This window comes from Castor canadensis, chromosome 2 (genome assembly GCF_047511655.1).
Source record: "Castor canadensis chromosome 2, mCasCan1.hap1v2, whole genome shotgun sequence".
NCBI classification, from domain to species: domain Eukaryota; kingdom Metazoa; phylum Chordata; class Mammalia; order Rodentia; family Castoridae; genus Castor; species Castor canadensis.
The window spans coordinates 66904479-66917208 of record NC_133387.1 but is presented as its reverse complement, the minus strand read 5'-3'; the positions used below and the strand labels follow the sequence as shown (position 1 = coordinate 66917208).

The following is a 12730-nucleotide window of genomic DNA, read 5'->3' as shown; positions in this document are numbered from 1 at the left end:
TTTGTACAGATGGGGGTAGTTACTTTATAATTTTCCTCGTTTTTACATTAAAATTAAAAGTAGTTTATTTATTAAGGCTTTTCACAAGTTTTATGTGTAAATTTGAGATTTTTAATTTATATTTTGTACTTAGTTCTTTAGTTCACCTAATTTGTTAATTTAAAAATGTATAAATACATTTAAGAAGTGAATTCATTTCATTTACTAAGTTTTTGAATATATAAGAATACTATAGGTGGTTATTTTGTTAAAGAGTATAGTTTATATTTAGTAAAATATAAAATCTTGACAGAACATCTTGAGGATTTTTAAAGAGTTTGCCAAAAATTTTTTTTTTTTTTTTTAACGTTACTGGGGTTTGAACTTGGCCTGCACTTTGAACCAGTCTTACCAGCCCTTTCTTTGTGATGGGTTTTTTTCAAGATAGAGCCTTGCGAACTATTTGCCCAGGCTGGCTTCAAACTGCTATGCTCCTGGTCTCTGTCTCTTGAGTAGCTAGGATTACAGGCCTGAGCCACCAGCATCCAGCTGAGTTCACTAAAATTTTCCCAGAAAGTATCATATTGTGTAAAAGAAATTTAACTACTACTTTATAAATTGTTAAAATAATAATACTTAGGGTAATTATTCACTTGCACACTAAAAAATGATAAAATTACTTAATATTAAGGAAAGTAACCCATTAAAACTTGACAATTCAATGGGAAAAGGAAAAGAAGAAGCTGCTATCAAGTTTTTGTCTTATGTTGAATTAGCTATGATGATAATGAACAGCAAATAGCTTTTCCTCTTGGCACGGGGGCAGTAGCATGTTGACAAAGTCACATAGTTCTGTAAACTTTTCTATGGTTCCCATCTTTTTGCTTTCTGGTGGCCATTTGCAGGTGAACAGAAGTTCTTTATAGCACCATCATTACAAATAAATAACATTTCCTAATTCATGTTCCCTGTGAAGCATGTTAAGTTATGAAACTTTGTGTATTGGATAAATGATTTAATCCAAGCTTTTTTTCTCCCCAGCCGAAAAGGGGTACTTGGTTAAATGCAGGGAAGAATGGGCGAAGACCAAAGACCCAGCTGCTGCCCTCAGAAAACTACCTGTCAAAAGGTGTGTGGAAGGGCAGCTGCTTCGTGGACTTTCAAAATATGGAATGAAGAATATAGTCTCTGCATTTGGCATAGTGAGTGTGATTTGTGAAGTCAGGCAATTGCTCACGGTTTAATGCTTTTTAAACTTTGTCTTGAAAGAGTTTACTAAATTTCAAAAGAGCAGAAGGTGATCTAGAGGTTTCATATGAATGATCTGTATTTAGATCCTGAATGACAGTGAGCAGATAGCTGCAAACAATGTTGGCCCTAATTAATGTTAAGGGCACAAGAAGTCCTGTGGAAACTGTGGTTGCCAATAGTAAGTGGGTGTTTAAGAAATTCAGGATCCATTACAGTCATTGTTGGATCATCATCATCATCAGAACTTTAATCTGCTTAAGAAACAGTTGGACAGTAAGCAGCCTAAGTAGCTGCATATTAGTCTGGTTTCATCAAGGTGGCTCAAGAGTGGGTGCCATATTGGCCAGTGTAGCCTATATCACTATTATGTATAATCCAATGCATGTTAAAGTTTAACTCTTAAATTTAAGTCTTTGTTACTTCCTTAGGTGTGCACAAAAAAGCAGAATTCTTGCTGCATGAAATAAGGTGTCACTCAATTATTTTAGAAATATGAAGGAGAAAACACTGTTGGCTCTGTAATTGCTTTGTGAATCCTTGAATTCAAGTCTGTTTCTTTGATTTAGGGCATAAATTCTATAGTATGTACTTTATTTATATGGCTACATGTATCATGGATATAAAATGGGAACTGTTGGTACTGATGAGTGTTCATGCCCTTTATTTTGAGTTCTTCTGTTTAATATTTAATACTTGTCACTGTATAGGTTATTATACAATGAAACTTAAAGCATGCGTTTCACCACTAAACAAGCAAGATGTCTTGGAAAGCATAGACTTAATTTAAAATTCAGAATTCTTTTTTTCTTGCCTGTTTTTTTCTTTCCCTCCAGATACCAAGAAATAATCGCTTAATGTATATTCATAGCTATCAAAGCTATGTGTGGAATAACATGGTGAGCAAGAGGATAGAAGACTATGGGCTACAACCTGTTCCAGGGGACCTTGTTCTCAAAGGAGGTAAAATACCACATTTCATTGTTGATCAAGCAACCTAGGATTCACGTTTTTAATACCAGTGGTTATAAAATGTAGAGTGGCTACTAGTGAAGAAAGAGAGATTCCTAGAAAGTTTGAGATGGAAAGGCCACTTAAACTGACTGGCTAGTTTGTGTCAGTATCTTTAACAAAAAAATAAAATATACATCTAGTTTGATAATATCAAACCCAGAACTGACTCTTGGCTTCCATTTTCTCAATTAGTAATAAAATAGGATTTGGACCAATGATGTCTAAAATCCCTTCCCAAATTTTATTCTGGGTCTAGCAAACTCAAATACCTCTGGATATGTCTCAACCTTCAGCTTGTTATCGGCCAGTTTTAGTTTCCTCAGAAATGAGGAATGGAGCTAACTTTACAAGTGAGCCATGACAGAGTGAGCATTTAGTGAATGCTGAGCCTCAGACGTTCCTAAGACAGTGTTAACATCTCATCTGCTGTAGAGCCCTTACTGCGTGTCAGGTCTTACACTAAGCCCTTCACACGAATCTTCTATTTTAAAGCTCATAGTACTACACGGAAGCATTCTGTTTTTCATGAGGTTTAGTCACTTACCCAAGATTCCACAACTAGCTAAAAAAAAATTAAAATCCTAGTTATTTGAGAGGCAGAGATCAAAAGGATCAAGGTTCAAAGCTAGCCCAGACAGAAAGTTAGTGAGATTGTATCTCAAGCCAGGCATGGTGATGTGCACCTGTGGCCACAGCTATGTGAGGTAGATTGCTGTCCAGGCCACCCCCTAGAGAAAAATGTGCGAGCCTCTCTAAAAAGTAACCTATAAGCAAAAAGGGCTAGAGGTGTGGCTCAAGTGGCAGAGTGCCTGCCTAGTGGAAAGAAGGAAAGGAAGGAGGGAGGAAGGGAGGGAAAGCAAGGAAGAGAGATAAAGGGAAGGAGGAAGAGAAGGGAATCTGAAAATCAGAGTTAAGTCTGTCTGATTCCAAGGTCCATGTTCCCAGATAAGTTAGCATCTGCTGTCATCCACTAGCTAAATACACAGCCTGCATTTGTTCATTCAGAAATTTAATTTTTTTCCTGATTTTACATCTTTTTCTTCATATAATATTGGTCACATCCAGTATATTTTGATGTCCCATGTACCTTTAAATACAGGCTGGTTTTAAATTGTTTATTCTTTTGACAGAATGTATACATTTATACTGGGTTTCCAGAAAGTCTTGTGGTGTTGCCTGAGAAAGATAATGGAAATGATTTTTTAAAGTAGGATTCTCAGAAAATGATACAACTAAGAAGTGTTTTAAAATATGCATTAAGAATTTTACTATGTTGAAACTATCCCAGGAATGGGGGGTTGGATAAAGGAGAATGATGAAGGGAGAGAATTCAACTATGATATATTGTAAGAACTTTTATAAATGTCACAATGTACTTCCGGTACAACAATTAAAACAACAAAAACATTCTATTAGAAGCTGGGCGCCAGTGGCTCATGCCTGTAACACTGGCTTACTCAGGAAGCAAGATCAAGAGGATGGCAATTTGAAGCCAGCCTGGCCAGTGTAGTTCATGAGACCCTGTATCTCAAAAATACCCAGTACAACAATAATATGATAATGACTGAATGTATGAAAATACTCAACACAAAAAGGGCTGGTGGAGTGGCTCAGAACTTCAGCATGAAGCCCTGAATTCAAACCCCAGTACCACCAAAAAAAAGAATTCTACTAGCCTGTCGCTGGTATCTCATGCCTGTAATCCTAGCTACACAGGAGGCAGAGATCTAGAGGATCGAAGTTAGAAGCCAACCCAGGCAGAGAGTTCGTGAAACCCTATCTCAAAAAAACCCATCACAGCAAAAAGACTGGCAAAGTGGCTCAGAGTGCAGGCCCTGAGTTCAAGCCCCTACCACACACACAAAAATTCTACTAGATTCTTAACTTTTGTTTCTTGTGGTGTAGAAAAGACAAAAGGGTGTGTTTCTCAACTTAATTTCTTTAAGCTTTCTAAGCCACAGAACTGGGACAACTTACACTTCTGACTTGGCCTAAATGAAGTTTGATTCATGAAACTATTGCCTTTCTTCTTAACTTCCTGTTTACTTCTGGGTTTTCAGCCACAGCCACCTATATTGAGGAAGAAGATGTTAATAATTACTCCATTCATGATGTAGTAATGCCTTTGCCTGGTTTCGATGTTATCTACCCAAAGCATAAAAGTAAGTTTCCTGTATGGGCAAAATAGTTAAAATAGGTCTGGCATAATTAACCTGCCAAGAGTGAAGAGAATAAAAAATCAGTACTTTAAGTATGTTAAAACTTTATTTCCATCAAACTTAAAGAGATATTTAGATTTTCAACATATATAGGCCACAGTTATTCATCAAAGTTTCTCAGAAAAAGATGCATTCAGATGAATAATTTAATTTAAGAAACTATCAGAGAGCAGTGGGCTGCCTGTAGAACCCAGTTAGTTGGGAGGCTGAAGCTGGAGGATTGCTTGAGCCTACCAAATTGGAGACCAGCTTTGGCAATGTAGTGAGAACCTGTTTTAAAAAGAAATTACAGAGCCGGCACTGGTGGCTCATGCCTGAAATCCTAGCTACTCAGGAGGCAGAGATCAGGAGGATTGAGGTTCGAAGCCAGTCTGAGCAAATAGTTTTTGAGACCCTATCTCAAAAAATCATCACAATATAGAACCGGTGGAGTGGCTCAAGTGGTGAGGACCTGCCTAGCAAGCGTGAGACCCTAAGTTTAAACCCCAGTACCACAAAAAAAAAAAGAAATCATAGAATAGAAAACAAAAAAGAAACTAGATGGTGGTGATAGTAGTGGTACTAATAGTTGTATTATCATTGTTATTTTCATTATTTCAGTTTCTGAAATTCACCAATTCTTACTAAGGATGGGAAGAGTTTGAAAAAAAAATATTGAGAAAGTGAATGGATAATTCTACTTAACATTGCTTTTTTTAAAAACCCATATAACTAATGTGTGGTTATGGTGTTTAGTAAGTAACGAGTACAATTTATGTAGTGAACGTTGGAATTCTCTACCTTTATTTCCTATTTTCTTGGAGCTGCTAAAAATTACTTCTGGCCAGGCATGGTGCTATATATCTATAATTCCCACTCTACAGGAGGCATAGGGAGGAGAATCTCAGTTCCAGGCAAAAAGCAGGAGACTCTTTAAAAAAAATAGCTAAAGCAAAAAAGGTCTAGAGGCATGGCTCAAGAGGTAGAACACCTGCCTAGCAAGTGGGATGCCATGAGTTCAAACCCCACTACTGCACGTACACACACAAAAATCTGTTACCTTCATGAATAACATTGTAGGACAGGGCTTGGAGCTTTTATTGTTCAGAAATTCAGAGATTGGAAAAAAAGGCAGCTCTGCCTGGGTGTGGATTAAGTGGTAGAGTGTTTACCTGGCAAGCTCAAGGCCCTGAGTTCAAACCCTAGTACTGCCCAAACAACAAACAGCACTGATCATGGGGCCAGTTTAGTGGGACTGACCCTGGAAGTTATTGCTAGCCAGGACTGGTCTGTGGATGGTGTTTTCTTTTGAGATAGCTCGTTTACTTTTCAATGTTACATCCTAGAAGTTTTGTTAATTAGAATTAGAGCCCTTCTTGGATGATCCAAATTTACCTCTTGGAAAAGTTTAATAGAAACCTGTCATTTTTTGTTGACTAATTCAACCAAATTTCTATACTTCTAATTCTTACACTGGCTGACTTGACTGGGGGAAAGGAGTAGAATGGAGGAGATGAGAATGCATAAAGTATGCAGGGAGTGGTGCATTCTGTCTTCCCTCAACCTGGAGCCTAGTAGAGCAGCACCAGAAACTAGTGGGAAGGAAGGCACTTAAGATAAAAGCTTCAGTTTACCTGGGCGACAGAGGCTCACACCTGTAGTTCTAGCTACTTGAGAAGCTGAAATCAGGACAATCGTGGTTTGAGGGAAGCCAAGGCAAAAAGTTTGCGAGACCCTATCTCAACCAGTAATTGGAAACAGTAGCATACACCTCTTACCCAGCTACACAGAAGTCTAAGATTGGGAGGATCCTGGTTCCAATGACCTGGGCAGAAAAAATTTTGTGAGACCTCCATCTCAACAGAAGAAGTCTGGGTATGGTGGCATGTGCCTGTCAAGATTGCCAACCAAGCCAGCCTGGGCAAAAAGGAGACCTTATCTCCAAAATAACCAGAGCACTACTCAGGAGGCAGAGATCAGGAGGATCGCGGTTCAAAGCCAGCCCCATACAAATAGTTCACCAGACCCTGTTTCGAAAATACCCAGCACAAAAAAGGACTCACAGAATGGTTCAAGTGATAAGAGTGCCTGCTTAGCAAGATTGAGACCCTGAGTTCAAACCTCAGTACCTCCAAAAAAAAAAAAAGGGGGGGAGCAAAAAGGGTTAGGGTATGTGGCTCAAATGGTAGAGTGCCTGCCTAGCAAAGCCCTCAGTTACCGCCCTCCCGCCGAAAACACACACACACACTCTCTCTCTCTCTCCCTCTCTCTCTCTTCCCATGTGTTGGGTTCTCCACAGAGATAGAACCGTAATATGTAGGGAATCAGCTCACTTGATTATGGATACTGAGAAGCACCACAACAGGCTATCTGCAAGGTGGAGAACCAGCAGAGGCAGTATCATGGCTCAGTCCACATCCAAAGGCTTGAGAACAAGGGAAGCCAGGATGTAACTCCCAAGAAGGCTGAAGTGCCAAGAACCTGCAGGGATGCTGGGGCAAGTCCTGGAGTCCATTGCTGGAGAACCTGGAGTTCTCACCTCCAAGGACAGGAGAAAAGGGGTGACCCAGCTCTGGGAGAGAGAGGAAGATACTTTGCACTTTCACCTTTTTGTCCCACCCAGGGCATGCCCACATTGAGGGTTCATCTTCCCCACTGAGTCCTTTGACTCGTTGTCCAGTGTCCTCTAGAAATATCCTCACTGACACACCTGAGGCAGCCTAGTCTCATCAAAAGCAAAATCACCTGGATTTTTCGTTCAGCAGAAGAGGGACAGGCTCGATGCTCCTGAAATATTGAGAACAAATAATTCTACTGAGTATAAATAATATTACCTGCTGGGTATCCCTTGTTGACAGCCCAAGTCAACATAAGAAAGGAAAAAAATTCTTTCTTACTTCTGTGAGGATGAAGTTGCCTAGTACAAGTTAGAAACATAAATTCAACAAAACCTTTCACAAAGCCAATGGTGAAACTTTATAGCTAAGATGGACGGTCATAGTTCATCATTTGGACACATAACATACCCACACTTAGGATCCAACAGTGCTTAATTTAGGGAACCCTGTTGTCCTTACTGTGTTTGGGGAGCGTGTCTTTCCTTTTCCTTCTACCCAATTTTTTTTTCTTTTTTTCTTTTTTTTTTTTTTTGTGGCAGTATTGGGATTTGAACTCATGGCCTTATTCTTGCTAAGTATGATAGGCAGGCACTCTACCACTTGAGCTACAGTTCCAGTCATTTCTCACTTAGTTATTTTTTTGAATAGGATCTCATTTATGCTCAGACCTGTCTAGATCATGATCCTGCTGTTTGTCTGCTGGTGTAGCTGGAATGACCACTACTCCCGGCTTTTATAAGTTGAGATGGGATCTCAAACACTTTTTGCCCAGGCTGGCTTTGAACCCTGATCCTCCCAATCTCTGCCTTCTGAGTAGCTAGGCATGACCCATAGTGCCCAGCTACTCAACACTTTAATGAATAACTTGCATAAAGAAATCTGAGAAAGAAAAGAAAAGAAATCTGTTGGTCACATTTGTAAATCATGCAAGACAAAGTAATTTATATGAAAAATAAGTAAAGATTGCAAAAGGAATTTAATAGGGTTAAATATAAGTTTACCTATGTGCCCAGTGATCTCATGTACATGTGGAGCAGGACATAATAGCACATGCCCCACAATCCCAGCACTTGGGAGAGTTTAAGTCCATCCTGGGCAACATAGTAAGACCATATCTCCTAAGAGGAAACAGTGCAGATGGAAAGGGCAAAGTTTGATAGTCTATTTAAAAAGTTAAAAATATTTGGAGTTATTATTGAAGCCTGTTACACTGGGGCAGATAAAGGGTTTGGTGGAAAATATAGAAATGTCAGAAGAGGGTCAGTTGAGAGATCCAAAGTATAGTGAAGATATGCTTTAAGGTCCAGTACTTACAAATACACCTGGAGGACAGATAATTACTGTATTCTAAAGCAGTCAACAGAAGTTATAAGAAAATGGACTTCTACTTAAAATGGGGACACGCTTTGTGTGTCTCCTAAAGTTGTTCCTCATAAATGACAACATGTAAATGAACATTGGAAAACTATCTCTCTGTAGTATTAAAAAAAGATTCTACATGGTCCTCCATGGTTCTCTTACTTTTATACATTTATTTATAACTGCTTCTTCCAGAAAGCACTGGAAGCCTCTGTATATGATCTCTTCTGATTCTAAAGCCAGATAAATTATAGTTTAGCACCTTTGAGTAAAATGGCCTTTTATAGTTAGCCTGAGAACTTTACATACATGGCTGGTAAGTTGCCCAAACCAAAGCCGAAGACAACTTCTAGGCCTACTAGTTAATTACTAAGTCACTAAATTTTGATTCCCAAGAACAGACTTTGTGTTATACATTAGGATAACTAATTTTGGTAGGGTGATCTAACAGAATTTACATGTTATATTATTTCTACTTTAGTTCAAGTAACTTGCTGGCAGGCTGCATTCCAACTAATTTTTTATATTTTATATTAGTTAGTGAAGCCTACAGGGAAATGCTCACAGCAGACAACCTTGATATTGACAACATGAGACACAAAATTCGAGATTATTCTTTATCAGGGGCCTACCGAAAGATCATTATTCGTCCTCAGAATGTCAGCTGGTGAGTAATATTCTGGAATGAAATATAATTGAATTGCTATATAAAGTTTTAAGTTTTCTTCACATAGGTATTTTTTTAGTGTTTAAAACCTAGCATATTAATGTTTTGTAAATGTTATTATTCTTACTACTGTTGTCACTACTGCTACCAGTTTGTATTTTTCAAATCATCAAGCAATAAATGAAGCTGTGTTGAATGAAATCATATAATGAAAGGGAATTCATTTATGTTTTGTTAGCATTGAAGAAATGTGTAGAGAATGAACTTTTTCCTGTTTTTCCCTATTTCCTTGAGATTTGCTTATGAAATTATCCCTGAGCAAATTACTCAGAATTGGCTATGAATTCCAAATACTGGTCTAGAGAAGAGGATACTTGTATTCATTCATTTTAAAATATTTTAATAGATGTTACCTATATCTTTATGGATCATTTTAAAATGAAATCCTGAACTAGTTACCCATTACCAGGAAATTCTCTTTTTTTCCCTCTCATCTGCCTTTTCTTGTGTCCTCTTATATAAGGTTGTGGACAAAGTTGGACTTTATCTTCCACATTCCAGAGAGCAGTTTCTCACTCACAACAAGGTATAAATGGTGGTGGAAACCACTCTGGAAAAAATGTAAATGCCATGATTAATTCAGTCCACATCTGTACAAAGTGAAGGTTACTATTTACCAACTTCACATAAAAAGAATTTCCAGGCCTGGGCCAGTGCTCAGGTGGTAGTAGACTGTCTATCCAGCAAAGCCCAGTACCATTAAAAAAAAAGAATTTCCATCCTAGGGAAATACTTCCAAAGGCTGACATCATCTGTCATCTTATTGTACAATTATATATTATATGATTATACATAAAATCTGGCCCTGTTCTATTATTGAGCAGTCCTATCTATAATTATTTACAATAGACCTATGTGCTTTTCTTATTAAACAAATGGTGATAAGCAACTTTGTGCCATGTATAAAAGTTCACATTCATACTTATCTTTATTTATGTGTTCTGAAGGGAAGTCGTTGCATATGATGATCCTAAAATTCCACTTTTCAACACAGATGTGGACAACCTAGAAGGGAAACCACCACCAGTTTTTGCTTCTGGTAAGTTCACTCAGTCTTTAGCTTTTGGTCAATTTTGAAATGTTTTCTCACATAAAAATAGAAAGTTTTGCTGGGCATGGTTTTTCACATTTTTAATCTCTACTGCCTGAGAGGCAGAGACAGGAAAACCTCAAGTTCAAGGCCAGCCCAGACAAATTTAGCCAGGCCCTGTCTCCAAAAACAAAAGTTTGGGACTACAGCTTAAGTGGTCTTGTGTTCAATACCAAGGACAAAAACTTGCTGTTTTAATCATTATTACCACTACCCACCCACTCTATGATTTTTGCTTTGTGTTTTATAGTTTCATGACTATAGCTAGAGATGAGTGACTAAAGCATCAATCTCACTGAAAATGAAAAGATGTAATAGATGGTGGTGATACGAGATAATTGAGTGTTTTCTCCCTATTCCCCACAGAGGTGTAACAAAGGTGAATGAAAATCCAGGAAGATTATGTAAAGAGTTAAGTTTGCATTCTCATTATCAAGTTCTTTTTTGTGTGAGGGGGTACTAGGACCTTACCCTTGTATGCTATCATTTAAGCCCCCACCTGCTCTTTTTATGAAAGATCCTGGTAGAATAGTAAGTCAGCTAGCTCATACACCTTTTCCCTCCACAGTCTCTTTCTCTGAGACCCAGGGAGTGAAAGTCTGAGGAAAGGAGCATGCAGAGATTGACTGACTTTCTCCAGGGCGTCTGCAGCCACCCTCATTTTCTGACCATTCTCTTCTTTCTTGCTTGACAGAAGGCAAATACAGGGCTCTGAAAATGGATTTTTCTCTTCCTCCTTCTACATATGCTACCATGGCCATTCGAGAAGTGCTAAAAATGGATACCAGTATCAAGAACCAGACCCAGCTGAATACAACTTGGCTCCGCTAAGTAGTACCTTATCCACATACCAGAAAATGCAGACAAGTGTTTGCTACCCAGCCTCCTGTTCATTTTTCTCTTTGGTCAGACCCATATATGGATTTTCAATCTTTGTAGTAAAAGATTATTTGTATTTTTTAAAGTTTTTATTAGCTTAAAGAAATAATTTGCAATATTTGTACACATACACAAATACTTAATATCCTGATTTTAGCTCGGAGGATGTAAATTGGTCAAAATATACTTTAGGTGCTTAAATCATAGTATAATATCAGCTTTACTGGCTTTATATAATAAAGACTTTGGTTTAAAGTAGAAGTTTTAGGTTTGCTACATATCTGAAACACAACAGGAATTTTTAACACATTCATGAATGAAGCACATGACAGTGGGTTTTAAGAGCAAATGCAACAAAACAAGTCTTGACTATGGATGAACAATTTGAGAGTCCCTACTTATAATGCAGTGCTCATACTGGCTTAAATGATAATACAACCTCTATAGGCTATAAACACAAAAGTGATTGTCATTATGCAGCTCTTGTACCTGATTCAGGTAAGCATTTGTATACTGTTTAAGTTTGCGATGGGTTTGAATTTATATTATCAACTCTTTAAGGAGAGTTGTATTAATAGGGCCTTTTTTCTTGTAAATATGTGTAGTTGTTTTTTATTGGCTAAGGTCTAATTTTACTCTAGGTGCCTTTTATGTTCAGAACTCTTTCCACTGAACTGGTGTTTGCTTAAAAATAAATAATGGCAAAGAAGAAAACTAAAAATTTATGAGGGCTCCTTCTATCAGCAACATTTAACCTTCGGCACCAACTACTTACTCCATTTCTAGCACTGCATAACAGTTTTCTCTGGTATGAATGGTTAGATTAGCCTTTCCAAAGTTGTGTACATAATTGTACCAGTTTTTGTTTCCTATCATTTCTAGATTCAAATGTAATAAATATTTTTTTAAAAACTCCTTTCTACTGATTATGTAAATAAGTCAAATACCTAAAACTGGGTGCAAGTGATAATTTTGTCCCTGACTAAAGAAAGGCAAGGGCATTGGTGGCTCCTGCCTATAATCTTAGCTACTTGGGAGGCTGAGACTGGGAAGATCACAGTTCAAGGCCAGCCCAGGCAAATAGTTCTAGAGACCCCCATCTCCAAAATAACTAGAGCAAAATGGACTGGAAGTGTGGCTCAAGCATTAGAGTGCCTGCTTTTCAAGTGTGCAGCTCTGAGATCAAACCCAGATTCCACCAAAAAGAAAGAAAGGCAAGGCACTAAGTGAGTGAAGGATCCTCAGAAATGGTGTTGACAGGAATTTGTGAGATCTAAGAATAATATAGAAGTATCAAGCAGTGTGACTGATTGTACAGATGACTCAAAGGTTATCTTTCTCTTGGTGTCACTCCATGTGCTTTCTGGAATGGAAAAGAAAGGGTTGGAAAAGAGCTACCAGATCAGGAACATCAGAGTGTGAATGATACATGTCCTGATCTGGCAGTGGATACACGACTGAGAGCAGTTTATTCAGCCCTGTTCCTTTAATGACCTCCACCACAGTGCTAAGGCTACAAGAGGATTGCAGCCTGTCCTTTAACTAGCTAGTTTCTAAAGACTCTTGTCTTACAAAAGCTAATACAGCAGCTACCATTTATGAAATACGTGGTGGTCCT

General features: G+C 38.1%; 1 protein-coding gene across 2 annotated transcripts in view; it reads left to right on the top strand.

Annotated features, from left to right (window-relative positions):
* The window catches only part of Pus7 (pseudouridine synthase 7), a 56337-nt gene extending 44313 nt beyond the window's left edge, over positions 1-12024 (top strand). The window contains exons 11-16 of one of the 2 annotated variants that reach the window (XM_020177848.2): positions 1021-1181; positions 2064-2190; positions 4302-4403; positions 8954-9083; positions 10091-10182; positions 10928-12024. In XM_020177848.2, the coding sequence (XP_020033437.2) occupies positions 1021-1181; positions 2064-2190; positions 4302-4403; positions 8954-9083; positions 10091-10182; positions 10928-11064 (749 nt within the window). In that variant the 3' untranslated portion in view covers positions 11065-12024. The remainder of the gene's footprint in view (positions 1-1020; positions 1182-2063; positions 2191-4301; positions 4404-8953; positions 9084-10090; positions 10183-10927) is intronic. The other variant, XM_074064955.1, reaches the window with a different exon arrangement.
* The last annotated feature ends 706 nt before the right edge of the window (positions 12025-12730 follow it).